Source organism: Carassius auratus, chromosome 28, assembly GCF_003368295.1.
Source record: "Carassius auratus strain Wakin chromosome 28, ASM336829v1, whole genome shotgun sequence".
In the NCBI taxonomy this organism is placed as follows: Eukaryota; Metazoa; Chordata; class Actinopteri; order Cypriniformes; family Cyprinidae; genus Carassius; species Carassius auratus.
The window spans coordinates 8667847-8685300 of NC_039270.1; the positions used below are offsets into that span (position 1 = coordinate 8667847).

Below are 17454 nucleotides of genomic sequence, written 5' to 3' on the forward strand. Positions count from 1 at the left end.
ATTAAATATACAAAAAACACAAACTTTGACTTTGAATTATACACCTCCAAAACATATTAGAGAAAAATTCCATCTTGATTGGGATCAGACTTCATTGAAATATTTGGGAATATATTTAACAAAAGAAATTTCAACACTAGTAGAAGTAAATTTTGACCCACTTTTAATAAAAATCAAAGATGATATACATCGATGGAATGCCATCTCTTTCCTTAGCCTAAGTCATAGAATTGACTCGATAAAGATGAACATCCTTCCAAGGTATCTATATCTATTCCAAGCACTTCCTGTAGAAATTCCCTTAAAATGTTGGTCTGAATTAGATAAGACCATCTCTAGATTTATCTGGCAGGGGAAAAAACCCAGGATTAAATTCAAAACATTACAGCTTCCTGCGGAGGAAGGAGGCATGGCATTACCCAATTTCAGGGATTATTTTTATGCGGCCCAGACTAAATATTTAATTAATATATGTACTCCAACATATCAAGCTAGGTGGAAAGATATTGAACTTTCAATAATGAATGACCCCCCAACTCAAGCAATATTGGCACATAAAAACTTGGGAAGTTTTATAGATAAGGTGCAAAACTCATGGATTAAAGCCCAACTAAAAATCTGGAATACAATAAAAGAAAAATATAAATTGGATTGTAAATTACAAATAATGCACTGGTGTGCTTATGACCCTGAATTTAAGCCAAATATGTTGGATCATAGATTTAAATCTTGGATCTCAAAAGGAATAACAACATTCTACTCTCTTACGGAAAAGGGAGTTCTGAAAAATTTTGAAAGTTTGAAGAAACAATATGGTCTTGAGAAATCAGATTTTTATAGATACCTCCAACTACGTAATCATTTTGAAAACAACATTAAAAATAAGACAGACTTTGATGACCCAATACTGAAGATATTTATAGGTGCTTACCAAGGTGTTTCAAATAAAGGTGTCATTTCTAAATTTTATAAAGCTCTCAGGGAAAAAAAAAATCATTCTACAGAATACATTAAAGAAAAATGGGAAAAAGAAGGTAATTTTTTGATATCGAATGAGGAGTGGCTTGATGCCTGTAAATTTCCGTGGAAATGTACTAACTCTCACATGTGGCGGGAGTTTGGGTGGAAATGCCTTATCAGATTTTTTATTACACCAAAACAGAAAGCACATATTGTGGGAGGGGACGCTAAATGTTGGAGGCAGTGTGGGTTTCAAGAAGCCAATCATTGGCATATATTTTGGGAGTGCCCAGTGATAAAACCTTTCTGGGTGGAGTTTCATAAAGTAATGGAAAGCATACTTAAAACCACAATGCCTTTGCAGTTCTCTACATTATTTTTTGGAATAACTGATTTTCAAACAAGATCCTCTGAGAGATACCTATTTGGCATTTTGACATCTGCTGGTAAAAAAGCGCTTACAAGGCGTTGGCTGCTTCCTGAACCCCCCACAATACAAGAGTGGATAGATATAGTAAATGATATTTATGTTATGGAAAAGATTACTTTTTCCCTTCGACTTCAGATGAATGTGTTTAGAAAAGTCTGGTCTAAGTGGGTTGAATATGTAAAGTCATTACAGCCAGACTTTGTGGAGATATAAAAAAAAAAAAAAAAAAAAAAAAAAAAAAAAAAATGTACCCTTCTTTTCTAAGTGTGTAATGATTGTGTGGTACCTGTGGAGTGCTTTTTCCATATTGGAGGCCAGCGGACCCTCTCCACGGTCTCCAAGGACTGGGAACAAACTCTTGACTTTGTTTAGTATGGAGTATGATTATTGATTTTGTATCTGTCCTCCCCCGAATGATAGAAATGATTGTTATTATATTATTATTTAATTTTTATTTTATTTTGTTTGTTGTTGATCTTTGATTTGTGTTAAAAAAAGAGAAAATGGATGGGCAGAGAACAGTGTAATTGCATCTGCTATCTGTTGTTGATGCTGCTACATTAAAATAAAAAATTTCAAAAAAAAAAAAAAAGAGCCGCAGCAGCTTTCTCAAGACAACAACTTCAATTTCTGTTCCTATTTTTTTATTCAGTTTTGTTCAGCACATGGAAAGCAAATACTGCTTTATTTCGCAAATAGTTTTTGTGAAATTTCTTTGCGTAAATTTGCAGCTTGGATGGAAGCAGAGAAGCAAGTTGGAACGTTTTTTTTTTTTGTGTATGTGTAATTATTTTTATTATTAATATATATCGTTACTATTATTATTATTACTAATTCAAATTGACTATTTTCTCTTTCTAAATGTAATTTATTCCAGTGCTGTATTTCCAAAGCTAATTTCAGCACCATTACTCCAGTCTTCAGTGTCACATGATCCTTTTGAAATCATTCTAATATGCTGAAATAACATTTGTATTATTACTGATGTTGAAACATTCCTCAAGGTCTTTCTTAATTATATATATATATTATGTACTGAAACCAAATTTTCGAGTCTGTCTTGCATTCAATAGGACTTTCCCACATTGACATTTGAATGGAGCGCAGTATTTATTCCAATGCTTATACCTTGAAGAAGTGCATTAGCATCATAAAAAGCAGATGCATTTGGATATATCATGAAGATGACATGTAATTAGCTTCACATGTAGATGTCTTTCTCCTTCATACCCCTCGCTGTGAGCTCAGTCATCCGAGCCTAACCCTCCTTCTCGTGTGCTCTCTATCATATTCTCCCCGTTTCCTGTTTTCATAAACCTTTGCTCCCTGTCTCATACGGATACTTCACTCTTCCCCAATAACCTGTCACCCTTTCACTCGTGACCCTTTCCACCACTTCTCTCCTCGTAACCAGGATGTCAGACACTCCCCACCCGTGCCCGAGGTAAAACACAGACCTTTGTGCGTCCCATTTGCCATTTTTGACTGTGTCCCTCCATCTCATTACCTGTTTGGTCCCTTCTCCATTGACCGGGTCTGTCAGTGTTTTGGGTGCCCCGATGTGAAAGGCATTTAATCTTCATATCATTCTTGGCTATGATGAATAGAGCAGCTATCAGCCATAAACATGGGTGGATTTTGTGTAAATATATACTGCAAAATTCTGATGGTAGATGTTGATTTTTATTTATTTTTTGCTTGCATGGCTGCATGTAGGAAAACCAGTGTTGCATTTTTGCATGATGCTGCAGAATGTTTCTAAATGCTGAGTCTTCTGTGGTTTTGGGGAGCGTTAACACAGAATGCATTCTTGCACTGTTTTGCAACTGTTTTCTATGTAATCATGTGACAAAGAGTCATCTTTGACCATTGCAATGTCTCTAAAGTTGCAATTTAACATTTTGTATCAAGTTAAAATAAGTTAACACCTGCATTCTGTTCTATTCTGCTTTATTACAATGGACATCTTCGATTGCTGCAACACATCTTACTGTTTTTAGTACCTTTTGCCATAAGCTCAGACTTATGATGCCGTTTGAAGTTAAACACGTGTTTATGAATACTGTCTGGTTCTCTTGTTTATGCTGCATTGCATCTAGTTGGTTTTGATTGAAAGAATGCATCCTGTGTGAACAAATCCCCTCATTTTTTTCCCACAGTTGCTGTCAGTTTGGCTTTTTCAGGCTGTTGGCCAGTTTGGTACCTAATTCTGTGCTTATTAGTGTGTCCTCAACTGTGCCTTGCATGAATTGCACTAAATCACTGCCTGCCTGCATACTGCAACTGGCTGCCCATGGCCAAATCTACAGCTCTAACTGTATACCACTATCAATCTCTTATTCCCACCCTCCCTCCACTGTACGTACATTCAGTCCAAACCAGTAGAAACACATGACCTCTATTCAGGCTCTCCACAGAGAGCTCAAGCATGCTGACTGCAACTTCAGTAGCTGTTGGACTTAATGTTTGTATTGCCAGTATAAACAGATGTCAATTTCAGCAAGGTATAAACAGCCAAACTGCTCGTGATTTGTTTCTCGTTATTCTGTCTGGCGTGTTGCCATGGCTTTTTGTGATTATCCAAGAGTTGTTCATAGACTTTGCCTCCTTTTAAGCAAGATATTGTGGCAGCCTGCTCGCTCCTTTGTGTTCCTCGGAGATTAGCAAGCTAGTTTGTGCTCATACGGACTGTCAATCTGTGCTGAATCTGTGCTTTGCCCCTTTTTTTTTTTGCACCCAGGTCCTGCAACATGGGCAATGGCCACATCAAAACCTGATATTATGATTGTTCTGCTGAGTAAACTGATAGAGGAAGGAGATGGATTCTACAAGGTGAGTTGCATTTGGAATATTCCGCCAAACCCATGCGTGTGCATGTCTCATAAATATATATTATATTATGAACCAATTCAAAAGTAAGAATGTCTTGCTGTTCCAGAAAGGAAAGGTAAAAGAAGCCGCCCAACGCTACCAGTACGCCCTGAAGAAGTTCCCACGAGAGGGTTTCACCGAGGACCTGAAGACCTTCCGTGAGCTCAAAGTTTCTCTGCTGCTCAACCTCTCCCGCTGCCGGAGGAAAATGAATGTGAGTCCAAAGCACTGGGTTTCATAATTTCATAAAACTGGTTTTGTAATTGTGTGTGCTATTTTAAAATTTAAATATTTATAATTATAATACAGTATATCATATTATACCAAATTTTTGGTATACCCTATTTAGGGTGGGCAGCATATATCCTGAAAATCAAAAATGTTATATGAAAAACATCCATATATAAAAAAAATAAAGTGAATTAAAGGAATAGTTCACCCAAAAATGAAAATTTTATATTTATTTACTCTCATGTCATTCCCAACCCGTAAGACCTTTGTTCACTTTCAGAACACAACTTCAGAACCCTTACTGTGTTTGTGCTTTAGGACCCTTGCTGTTTATGGAGGGTCAGAAAGCTCTTGGATTTCATCCAAAATATCTTAATTTGTGTTCTGAAGATGATGAAGATTGTACAGGTTTAGAAACAACATGAGGGAGAGTAATAAATGATATATTTTCATTTTTGGGTGAAGTATCCTTAAACTACCCTTTAAGACATTGCAAGACACTGTACACATTATTGCGTTATATTAAATTTGATGTCTACCCTAACTAAAGTCCATGATATCAGTATTACATTGGCCACTGGCCACTCTCCACTGTAAATACTGACACTGGTTTAAAAGCCCATATCTTTTGACCACTTAATACTGTAAATCTCCATGTTTACATGCCACCATGCAAATACAAGCACCTAACCAACAAACTGCACATATTAGTTTTGCATTTGGTCTGTATTCTTAATTGCTTTTGAAAACGCTTTAAGACGAAAGCAGTTGGAGATCAAGGATCATAAAGACATTAGTGATGCATTAAGAGATATTTTGATCTTCACTTTTTCTTTCTTCTTTATTGCTACATTATTTCTCATTTTAATCTCGCCCAAAGAACATTTTGCATTTGGATTTTCAAACCTCCATCCTCCGGATGGAGAAATCCTCCAGAAATCTTCAAATATACTCGGCTCATGCTGTAGTTTTTCTTGCCATCATGCTCTCATCCTTGTTTCCGTTTTTGTTGGATCATTGGGTTTTTCTGACATTTGTTGGATTTGTTAACTGTTAGGCTTAGTACAGGAAGAGGTTTGAGCTGTCACATCGCATCTTCCACTGTCTATATATTTCTATGTGTGTCAGTACATTTTATAAGTATCTACAAGCATTTCCATAATTATGTCTGTTTATCGTATTTGCACTAATGGTGCTCAAAATATATATTTTTTGTGTTTATTTTTGTAATAATCAGTGTTCACATCCTCATATAAATGTGACATGTTCATGTTCAACCTGCGTGTATCTGAATAAGTGATGAGTCTTTGTGGATGTGTGCGTGTCAGTGTTTGTGTGCATGTACACATGCACATATGTGTGTGTGTGTGTCTGTGTGTGTGTCTTCCCTCTGACCTCATGTACAGCTCAGTGTATGACTGTTGGTCCTGTTGTTGCTTGCAGGACTTTGGGATGGCGGAGGAGTTTGCCTCCAAGGCACTAGAGTTGAAACCCAAAGCCTATGAAGCCTATTACGCACGAGCCCGTGCCAAGCGCAGCAGCAGGTAACCAGGACAGCCTTTAAAACACATTCTGTCTCTAGCACAGATAAAGTGCTGACAGATCATGACCCAAACTGTCCGAATACGTTTCGAATGGTTGACGTAGTGCTATGCTAGAGCTTCAAGATAGAAGTCAGTGTAAGCCCCTTGACTTCTGCATCATTAGATGTCACAGCAGGATTAGACCTGTTCTTCATACCTCATGTTTTGTTGACCAATCAGATTATTTTTCTTTAGAATGTCCATCATTCATATTTTATTCCTTTTCCTCTCCACAGTTTTGTTTACTTTGACTCTCTGTGCCCAGAGCACTTATATCAACTTGCTTGGTTTTGAGAACCAGAAGTTTTTTGGGGTCTGTAATTTTGATCAGTTGGTCAAATATCTAACAAATGTTCCGGGTTAAATTCAATTGAGTTGACTTTGACTTTTACTGTAAGTAAAAGTGAACTTGACTTCTACTGTAAGTGCAAGAATGATTTTTGTTTTTACTAAACGTGGAATGAATCGTAGTTATTCTGTAGGGTAATTGACAATCGACTTGCATTGAACTCTGAATATATTCCTTGAGCAATAGTCATTTCTTAGTCTTTATCAGTCAATTCATTGGTTAACAAGCACATTTCTTCCTTTCTTTTTTCCTACTCCCATATTCCACCTGCCTGCTCTCTTTCATTCTTGGTATCCCTCACTGTAGGCAATTCCACGCAGCCCTGGAGGACCTGAGTGAAGCTGTGCGTCTATGTCCCAATAATCGCGAGATCCAGCGCCTGCTGCAACGTGTAGAAGAAGAGTGTCATCAAGTTGAACAACAACAGGAGCTGGATCCACCTCCTTCCCCTCCCCGCGATCAAGCCCCATCCATGGGCCCGCCTCCTCCAATGGAGCCCCACATTTCAGACATGGAGCCTGTCCAGGACTTGTTTGAGGAGGACGATGATTACCTTGAGCGGGATTTGGACGGCCTACCACTTGGTTCTCCTGCTGAGCCCCACACTATAACATCGGGACTTCCTGTCATTCAAAACATGCCTCCATCTCCGAGCCATCATGATTCACCCTACTTGGGCCAATCATATGACCTTCGCCCCAGTCCCCCTTCAATGTCCTCTCCTACCAGGCAAGGCTACCAATCCCCCTCTCCGTCACTCTCACCAACGCACCAGAGCTCTCACTTCCGGCCCAGTCCCCCTCATCAGGGTTCCTACCACTTCAGCCCACCACCATCACCGTTACGCCGTGGACCTCAGTTTCGTGCCAGCCCCACCTCTGAGGGAGTTGCCATGTACCGTCCCCAGTCTGCCTCTGCAGGACGGTACCAGCAGGACCAGCTTGCAGGGCGACCCAAGTCCCCTCTGTCCAAGATGAGCAGCCAACGTTCTTTTCAATTTTCCCAACAGACTTCCCAGCCATCACAACAGACCCAGTGGTTGCAGCCAGCCAAGGCTCAGATCGTTCGCACCAACCAACCCAGCACCGCGGTGCACTCCAGTGCCGTACTGGGTAGTAGTGCATACAGTCAGATTGCACACTCGATGAGCGCCCGCTGCCCAGGAGACATGGATGAACTTGGGGATGGAGGATACTCCTCCTCACTTCAACCTCAGGGCAGTCTGAGTGCAGGGGCCTTGTATCAGCGTGCCATCAGCATGGATCCTGGCCTTGTGGAGGACGAGCTTCCTCAGAGGCCCCCCTCTGCATACAGACCCAATCCCGGAGGAATCCGTTATGCTCAGACACCGCAGATCAGCCGCAGTCAGTCTACTGCCTACTATCCAGTCTCGCCTCATGAAATGGAGCGACAGGTGACTCTGGGTTCACCAGAGAACCTTCAAGCCCGACGTCCAGTCAGCGCGAATAGTGCGGAACCCAAACAGCACCCATCAGCTCCACGCCCCCTTATTCACTCCCACAGTACGGGTCTACGCTTCTCTCCATCCAGCAACAGTTTGGTGGCAGGTTCTGCCGCTAACCTAGGCCCAGGGTTCAGGGTGTCAGCTTCTGCGCAGCAAATGGAGATCCCTCTAAAGCTTTCCTATGAAGGCGGCTACCATGATGACCTTTCACCGGTGTCACCCCCACAAGGCGCAGACTTCCGGATGGTGGGTGGAACATATCCAGGGGAAGCACTTCGCTCCCGCGCTACACCTTTCATGGGAATTATCGACAAGACTGCAAGGACTCAGCAGTACCTTCAGCAGCAGCCTTCGCTGGCATCGTCCTCTTCGGGTTCTCGACCCTGGACGGTTACTTCTCTGGATACAGTGGTGAACAGTCCAGCCTCTTCCCCTAGCAACATGGGCTATGGGCAACAAGCAGCACCCCATATCAGCCATATCGCCTACTACAACCGCACCAACAATGCTCACAATGGCCACCTCATGGATGAAGATTTCTACTCCAACTCCTCTGGTGTGACGAGGGACCGGGCAGACGCTATGGGCCGAGTTAGCCAGGTTCCCACATACCCGGATGTGAAAGTGGCACGGACTCTGCCAGTTTCCCAGGCCTACCAGGACAGTGAGTTTAGGCAGATGTCTCGAAATGAAAGGCAAGGCCCAACCTCGCCCATTAAACCAAAGAGACCCTTTGTGGAGTCTAACGTGTAAGAATAAAGATTCGGTGTGCAAGATTTATTAAAACATTCTCGAGGAATATCTAACATGTTGACCATCTTATCTCTTCGTTTTACGTCCCATATCTGGATAATGAAAATAAAGACCTCTCAAGGTGAATTTCAATGATGTGAAGTGAATCTAGCATGTTCAAATCAAATGCATCTATATTTGCTCTGGACAAAAAAAAAATGGAAGTATCAGGACCCATTGGACTTATAGTAGGCCTGTGTAACTGCTGTACACAAACCAATTACTTTTCTGTAACTTTCTAAGAGGGTGTCTGCTCAATGCCAGTCATGGACACATTGCTGAGCATGGCCCCTTGACCAGATGTCCTCACCAATGTCCCCCACTCAAACCAGTAATATCCCTGACAGTCTTGCTGTGTCTCGAGTTGAAAATGTACCTAAAATATTCCAGATCAATATTGCTAAAGCAAAAAAAAAATATTTAAAATTAAGTTATGTTTGTATAAATATATATACACCTAAATTTCAATGCAGTTGTGTTTTCAGTTTGCCTCGAGTTGACATGCACTCAGCAATGTGAAATATTTTTTAGACTTTTCTGGGCATTTTTATTTTCTGTCAACAGGTTATAAAGGTCAACAGGATCGCTACCTTAAAGCAATGCAAAAATCTGTAGTGTTTGGTTAATAATTTCATATCTGTTCAAGGGAAGTAGCATTCAGGTGGTCAGCCATTAATTTACTCGCTCTAAAGTAGTCAAACCACTAAAATGGAAATGGTCTTTTCCAAAGAAACTTAGGAGTAGGCTACGTTTTTTTTTTTTTGCAGCCTCCAAATTCACATGCTCTCATTCATTATGCTTTGAGTTTATTTGTGCACTGAAACATGCCTTCAGAACATTTTCCCTGTTTGTTTTATACTGTGAGTACTTGCTTTCAAAAATGGGAAACCTGACTTGATGTCAAAGCCTGTGTCATTTATTGCCATTAAACTAACACTAGTGGTAGGTCAGGCACTTTTTTACAGATGTCTTGGTGGGAAGACGGTGGCAACTCAAGATTCGCTCACTGGATCTGGCTTTACTTATCAATGTTCAACTGCTGTTGAAAAAGAGCAGGTCTTTTTGCAGTGTTTTAACTATTATTATTTCCTCTTTTTAAAGTTATATGAGGTGCACTCAGAGTTGACCTGGAATACTGCTTACTGTACAACAGTGTTTGTATTTAACTATTTGTTTTCCTTTTGTATGACCAAAATGTAAATGGCTGTAAATAATGTGCTGAACTAGAATGCATGCTCTCTGCTAATACACAACCATGAGTGTGTGTATGTGTGTGGTTTTATGTATGAGGGACAAGACTGTGGCACAATATATTTCCTCGTTTCCCTTAATAGACAAAAAAAGAACTGATGAAATTTACGTTTTGTATGTATTTTGCTTTAATATTTTGATTTGTTTGGAACTGGGTTTGCAAAGGAGGATTCTCTGTAAATTGTCTGTAAATGTGAGCTGTGATGTTTTCTGGGATGGAAAATCAGAAACGTGAATGAGGACTTTTTATCCAGTTACACGATTGTAAACTGTACAATCATCTGTATGTATGAGGGAAATAATGAACTTATTTAAAAAAGAATACCACTTCAAAGAAATCAAGCTGAGATAACTTTCCATGGAGTCCTATTTCTCATGAATTTATTTAGCTTAATCACATTGATCATATGAAGCAAGCACTAGGAACATTACTTACTGATATAATAAACATGGTAAAAATATTGCCACTAGACAATACAAACATGCCAACACAAAATTACAGTACAAGGGCACCTACAGATCATTTATACATATTATTTCAGATGGAAAGACAGAATGAGTGTGTTTACAGTATACACACACTAAACAGTGTAAAACAGTATCTGTCTTCTTTAAACTGATTGTGACGGATAATGTTTGGATCACAAATAAGACTTTTTTTTCTTTTTCATTTAAATAATATACTTTTTTTTATTTCAGATCATGGATACTAGAGATTTTGGTCTTAACAATCCAACATTATTTTCAAGTACTTTTCAGTCATTTGTACAGGCAGAGCTGTAACATATTTTCGTTTAAATACAGCATAAATACAGCATACATATACTGTGATAAGAATAAGATTAGTCTGTAATATAAAATAAATGTTGAAAATGGCAAAGATGGAGAATAAACATTCACTGATGTAGTGCTGTGCCCTCTGACTTTAAACAATAATAATGATCATTGTAGCGGATTTTACTTTTTCATTACGGTCTGGTACAAATGAATGTTAAGGCACAAGAAAGTGCATCCTGAATCTAATACATTTAAAGACACAGGATACACAACTCTTATTTTTTCATGTTAATTTGATTTGGCACAATTAGGAGTTACTTTAAAATATGTATATATATATATATAACATTTAATTATTGTCTGTTGCTGAGTAACTTTAATTGTAAGTATGAGGGAATACAAAACGAGAAGACAGCAAAAGGAGGAAGTGGCTGACAGGTTTGCTAGGACACGGGTAGAAAGGCAGGAAGTTCAGAAAGGCCGTTTTTGGAGTGTATGAGGACATTAAGGAGAACTGGGGATTTCTCCTTCCGACAGGGTCTTAAAGTGCACAGATAGAGCCTCCTCCTCAGGATTCGGTGGTCGTCTAAAATCATCTCTCGTCACCACGTAACCCACCACGACCCCAAAGGACACCAGCAGCAAGCCTAAAATGTTTGCCAGGACCCCCTCACCAGTAAACCTGGAGTAAGTTTCCCTGAGAATAAGAAATGTGCCATACAATTGTCATTGATGAATAGAAAAGCACCGTAGTAGCTTGTGAATCTTAAATAACGAGCTTCAAAACCCACTTTGACTCAAACAACATTATTTCATAAAGATTTCCAAGTCAGGTCAATGTGTGGGACGTTTCCTATTTTCTGGCCATGGTATTATGGATTTGTTTACCTGCCAAAAGTCACCCACACATGAAAAGTGTTTATGTATAAAGTAATGAAGTAATGAAGTACAGTATTCATGATGTCTGCAGTAAATGGAAGGAGTACATAAAAGGAGTATTTGATGCCAAACCGTGAGAGATGCAGAAAAGAAGCCAAATATCATTAATATTCACTGAAAAGTGACTCATTGCTTTCCTCCCATTTGACATTTTTACCTCAGCTTTTAGTGCTTTTATTATTTTTTTAAGATAAATATTTCAGATGCATTCACTGGCACTCACATGATATTGAAGAGCAGTTTCTCTGTGATTCCCAGCAGACAGGATCCCACGGCCATGACCAGCAGCAACAGGCCGAAGAAGACGTGCAGTGGGAGATACCAGCTCCTCAACTGAGCAGAGGCCCATGGGAAAAGGAAAAATCCCAGTCCCAGTAACCACTGAAGGAAATGAGAGAAGAAGCAGTCGCTCCAAAGATGACTTTACAGGCCTCTTAAAAATGTTTTTCAAATCAGCTCTTCTCAAATAATGAAAAAAAGACTATAAAGAAGTGAAAATTATATTTTTTTATTTAATATAATTTTACGAGGATGTTTCAAGGGTGGTTTTCCATTGCCAATAAAAACGAATGCAAACATGAATGGCAATGTTAGCAGTGTAATGGATGTGATCATCCACAAGAGGGTTTCTAAAGCAGAGCAAAGTGCTTTCAAACCACATCCACTCATAAGAAGGAAGAAGGAAGATGTTTTAATGCAAATGCTGGTCACAGTGAAATGACTGCAAATTACCTGAATGAAAAACAGCACAAACGTGAGCATGCCACACCAGCTGTGCAGAGAATACATATGAGGGATCTTAGCTGCCGAATGGAAGTCAAATACAGCCACCAGACCTGACAAGAGAAAAGAGGAGATATTAAACAGTACATATATTATAGTGTTTGAAATATTATTTTACTTTGAAGTAGCCATTTTCTATATTAATATATTTTAAAATATAATTTATTCCAGTGACGAAAAACACTGAATTTTCAGCATCATTACTCCAGTCTTCAGTGTCACATGATCCTTCAGAAATCATTCTAATTTAAAAAACATTTATTATCAATGCTGAAAACAGTTGGTTTAATATGGCTTAATAGGATTACTTAACAAATAGAAAGTAAAAACCTAAGGATTTATTTAGAAATGGAGGCTGATCTCAAACTGCTGAATGCATACTGGTGTTTACCTGTGCCTTGCGATTATTCAAATACACGTGTTTATCTGAGGGAAATGTTAGTTTTCCCCTTATTTAACGGTTCAAATGGCACATTAGACATGGGAAATGATTGTGACCGCAGCAGTTGAGAATTACAGCTCGAATCTGTCTTGCTGAACAAATGCCCAGCAAAACAATAGTGCTGCCAAATGTCATTTACTGTTTCTTCTGACCTGTTAGCAAACTCGAGCTGGACTTACCCACAATACTGATGATAAGAGCCATCATATGCAGCAGAGCGTGGAGAATTTTCACCGAGCGTTTGCTCTCGTTTCTAAAGACACGATAAACCAGAACAGCTGCGGTAGAGAAGGAACAAGAACTAATCAAGTCATGGTTTCCCACGCAAAGTGTAAAATCATTACAATTAGAAAGTAACAGAAGACATTTTAAAGTCTTAAAGGTACAGGACCAAAAACGGTCTGCGTCAGGTTTGAAATTCTCCAGATGCTGTGACCTGATGAATAACACATGTTTTCTGGCCTTTCTACAAGCAGACAGATGTCCTCTGGGCTGTTTTTACTGCTGCTTTTTGGGACAGCTAAAGCTCTAACAGGCCAATGACATTTCAGGTATAATGTCCTAATTGAATTGCCATGACAAGGGCTTTGAATCAGACGAGCACTGCTAAAGATATTAGCTCAATTAGTATCTGTCTCTGTTGAGTGTTTTAAGTGTCCAGATGGAAGAACCTTGAATTGACTGTGATTATGCTTTAATAACATCTCTCTTACTTCTGTTCCTTTGTCCTGTGCCTATAGCAGTTACTGATTAATAGAAAAAGAGCACACAATAGCGACTCTCAGCAGGGCTTGATCTCTGTTTGAAAACCAACCTCGAAGTATCCCAGCCCATATTGATTCATTTATTCAGGGAGCAAATCCGATATTAGCTCTAATAGCATTAGCTGACCCTTACTGCTCAGTATATTGTGTGTGTTTTATTGAAAGCAAAGAGTCACATACAAACCCCCTAAAGGCTGAGAGACAGAAGACACACAGATGTCTTATTAGACCATTACACTGAAGCGCTTGGTCTCCATAAGCAGCTAATTTCTAAATTACTGACATATTGTTTAATGAAACATTACTAAGTCACTTGTTTTTTTAAGAATAACCTCAATTGATGAATCATAAACAATAATAATAATATTACAAAATTACATCTAGTATATTATGATTTCATATTGATTTATTTTTGACTTCTAAACCTTTACAACATATATATATATATATATATATATATATATATATATATATATATATATATATATATATATATATATATATATATATTGTATGAAATACTTTTGATGTATTGAACATTTTAACCACAATTTAAACCCAATAATGTAGATTTAACTACAGTTGGAGTGAAATAATAAATGGGTTAATCGTCAAATAATGGCAACATTTGTTCATGTTACCAACTTGGCAGAGGAAAGCTAGGTTAATCACTAATTTCAAGGAATTAAAAAATGATTAAATGGAAAAAAAAGATTAGTTTTCTAGGTTGTTTTGGAAAGGCAAGTTAAACTGCTCGGCTAGAGAAAATACATCTATTTAATATTCAGGGCTGAAAAACTACATCAGCAGTCTCGGGTGTTTCCTTAACTGCAGCTCGTCTTTTATTTTCTCTTTGCAAACTTCAAGTTAATAAGGATAAAACAATACATATGGTATCTTTACACTTAATTCTTACCATCTCCGTAGAGGAAGACCAGGCCGAGGACCATACAGAGAGGGTGGACGTTAAACTCTTGTGTGGAGCCGTCCCAGGCGTAGCCTCCGCGGTAATGTCCCATCCACACGCCTGTGATCACCACACTTGCCACCCCCAGCACCTGAGAGCCCGCCACGTACCACGGCAGCGTCCGCAAGCCGCCCATGCTAACCGGCATACCCTCCATCACCTTCCAGACAGGAGAGAGAAACCGGGAAAACCTTCCAGTGATGCACAATACTCCACCTCTTATGCTAATTAAGTAGTTCATGAGTTATAGTGATACCAGATGTGCTTTCTTCAAGTAAAATAGACTAATTTGACCCAAACACGTTCTAAATATAGACCATATTTTCAATACGTACATAATAGTTTTTACTTTTTATTCTATATTTGCAATATTATTTAACATCTGATTTTGATAATGGCAGTGAAGAAGCTGCAGGGTTATGTAATTAGTCTTCATATTGTGGTTTGGATAGTCACGTCACGTGATGCTTTATGAAACCTTTAGTAAACACATTATGCAGATAAAGACCTTCAGTCTTGTGTGTTTAAGTATCATGTGGTCTTACGAAAGCACAACATCAGCCACTGTAAAAACAATCTGTTATATGACTGCATGATGATTAAGAAGTTTAGATCCCCACTCAGCTGGCACAAACACATCATGTTTGGAGCTCCAGAACCACTAACATCGTGATAATAACACGCTATGAGATTAAACCTGTATAAGAGAGCGTGGGGAAACTGTAGACGTCATGCAAAACATAATCCAGAGATGATGCCATTTTAAATTGCATTTGTCACTAAATTCTGGTGCATCACGCGCTGTCAATAGTATGGAGAAAGTGTCACTCACCTGCGCCACGTCTCCAGACAGCCAGAGGAAAGGGCGTGTTTTTATGATTGCGTATTTTGGAAAATAATCACAAGATCCTTATTGCTTGAGGGGTTTTGTAACCTACTTTCAAAATTGGATCTGATGTTCAGTCTCTGATGTAGACGCACGACTTTACTCGCCTATAGCCTGTTACTCGTGTTGTAGCGCACGGCTTGACGCTCTTGGAAGTTGACGGGCAGATTCTGGCCACGCCCCCGCGCTGTCACTATTGGCTGCTGCATTATGCAGAGGTTGATGCCTGAATCGCAACTTGGGTTGCCTGGGTAACCACATCTTTGAGCGATTGCTGACGATGTGATCATCTTGTCTAAATCATAGGCTAGACAGACGCTTTTAGTTCCAGTAATTTATTTAGTAATTCTTCCAATCCAGTAATTCTTTCTAAAGCATTTTGTTTTAAGTGCACTATATGCTGTTCAAAAGTCTGGGGTCGGTAAGATTTTTAATGTTTTTAATGTTTTACAAAAGTTTCTCATGTTTACCAAGGGCGCATTTATCTTATTACAAATACAGTAAAAACAATAATATTGTTATAATTTAAAATAACTATTTATATTAAAATGTAATTTATTCCTGATGGCAAATAATAATATAAAATAAATATTATTATTATCAGTGCTAAAAACAGTATTGCTGCTTTACTTTTTAATACAAAACTTAATACATTTATTTTATGAATAGAAAAGTTCAAAGGAATAAAATGTATTTAAAAATATATATTTTGTAACATAATAAATGTCTTTGCTTATACTTTGGATCAATTTAAATAAAACAATTTCTTAAAAATTGGTAAAAAAAAATGCTAAATAAAAGTAATAATTCCTTTAAAATGTTTGTAAAAATGTATGTATTATTGTTACTCATTTCATTTATTTATTTAATTAAACATTTTATTAAACATTTATTTAATTATATAAAAACTGTGTTCCTAGAATAAACAGTTTGGAATATGGATGGAGGGAAGTAAAAGAAAAGAATAATATAAAGAAAAGAGTAAATAAAATACATTTTAAATAAATATATTTGCTTATTTACATAGGCTGTTACAACATAAACCTTGTTGGAGGGAAATTAATAATAATAATAATAAAAACTTGTCATAAAATTAAAAATATTCAAATATAAAATAAAATACATATGTTTTATGAATACATTTGTTTATTTACATAGGCTTTTAATGGAAAATTAATTTTAAAAAGTAAAAAAAAATGTATGTGTATATACGTGTGTGAGTGTATTATATTATAATTATTTTATATTAATGTTGCCATTATTTGATGAATAACATTTATTTTTTCACTCAAACTGTATTTTAATCTACAATATTGGGTTTAAGTTGTGGTTAAAATGTTCAATATATAAAAAGCATTTCAGATATATATAATATTAAGATCAAATATTTTGATCCACTTCAAATGTTGACAAGTTCTAAACTTAAAACCTTAAACCAAAATGGTTTCTTGTTTTAGGACAACATTGATGAACTTATTTCATCCACTTCAGATGTTGACTACTGTACATATAATATCTTATAATTGTCCAGAATTATTGTGGGCAGAATTATCTACTGAGCTGATTTACATAGACTTCATCATTCTTAACTGCACATTGAACACGATTCTTTCGCTCATGTCGCACACTGACCACGAGAGGGATGCAATGAGCTTTTGATCTAGCTGCAGTACATCTGCAAAAACTCCCGTCTTCATTGGTCACAACAATATTAAAACTAATGCTGACACAATGTGTATGCGTGTGTCACACTCATACTAGTCTCCAGCGCCGTCAATAACATCATTCTATCCCTCACTTCCCCTGTCCTTTCATTTCCGGCCGTCCTTTCTTCTGGGGGTGGGAGTGAGTGACGGAACATGACATTTCCAGGATGACTTCACAAAGCAGTGATTCACAATTGATTCACTGTTTTACAAATTCAGAAACTTTATAGCTCAAGACAGACCTCCTGTCAGGTGAGG

The 17454-nt window shown here is 38.0% G+C and overlaps 2 protein-coding genes across 6 annotated transcripts in view; one reads left to right on the forward strand and one right to left on the reverse strand.

Annotated features, from left to right (window-relative positions):
* The window catches only part of LOC113046694 (protein TANC2-like), a 132182-nt gene extending 121908 nt beyond the window's left edge, over nucleotides 1-10274 (forward strand). For all 5 annotated transcript variants that reach the window (XM_026207599.1, XM_026207601.1, XM_026207600.1 and 2 more), the window contains 4 exons: nucleotides 4131-4222; nucleotides 4329-4475; nucleotides 5936-6036; nucleotides 6731-10274. In XM_026207599.1, the coding sequence (XP_026063384.1) occupies nucleotides 4131-4222; nucleotides 4329-4475; nucleotides 5936-6036; nucleotides 6731-8642 (2252 nt within the window). In that variant the 3' untranslated portion in view covers nucleotides 8643-10274. The remainder of the gene's footprint in view (nucleotides 1-4130; nucleotides 4223-4328; nucleotides 4476-5935; nucleotides 6037-6730) is intronic.
* Nucleotides 10275-10425: 151 nt separating this feature from the next.
* Nucleotides 10426-15656, reverse strand: LOC113046696 (cytochrome b561-like). The gene is made up of 6 exons (XM_026207603.1): nucleotides 15437-15656; nucleotides 14554-14764; nucleotides 13053-13151; nucleotides 12381-12484; nucleotides 11872-12029; nucleotides 10426-11406 (listed from the first exon to the last, which is right to left on the reverse strand). Exons 2-6 carry the CDS (start codon nucleotides 14759-14761, stop codon nucleotides 11214-11216), a joined length of 762 nt encoding a protein of 253 aa, XP_026063388.1. The 5' UTR covers nucleotides 14762-14764; nucleotides 15437-15656; the 3' UTR covers nucleotides 10426-11213.
* Nucleotides 15657-17454: the final 1798 nt, after the last annotated feature.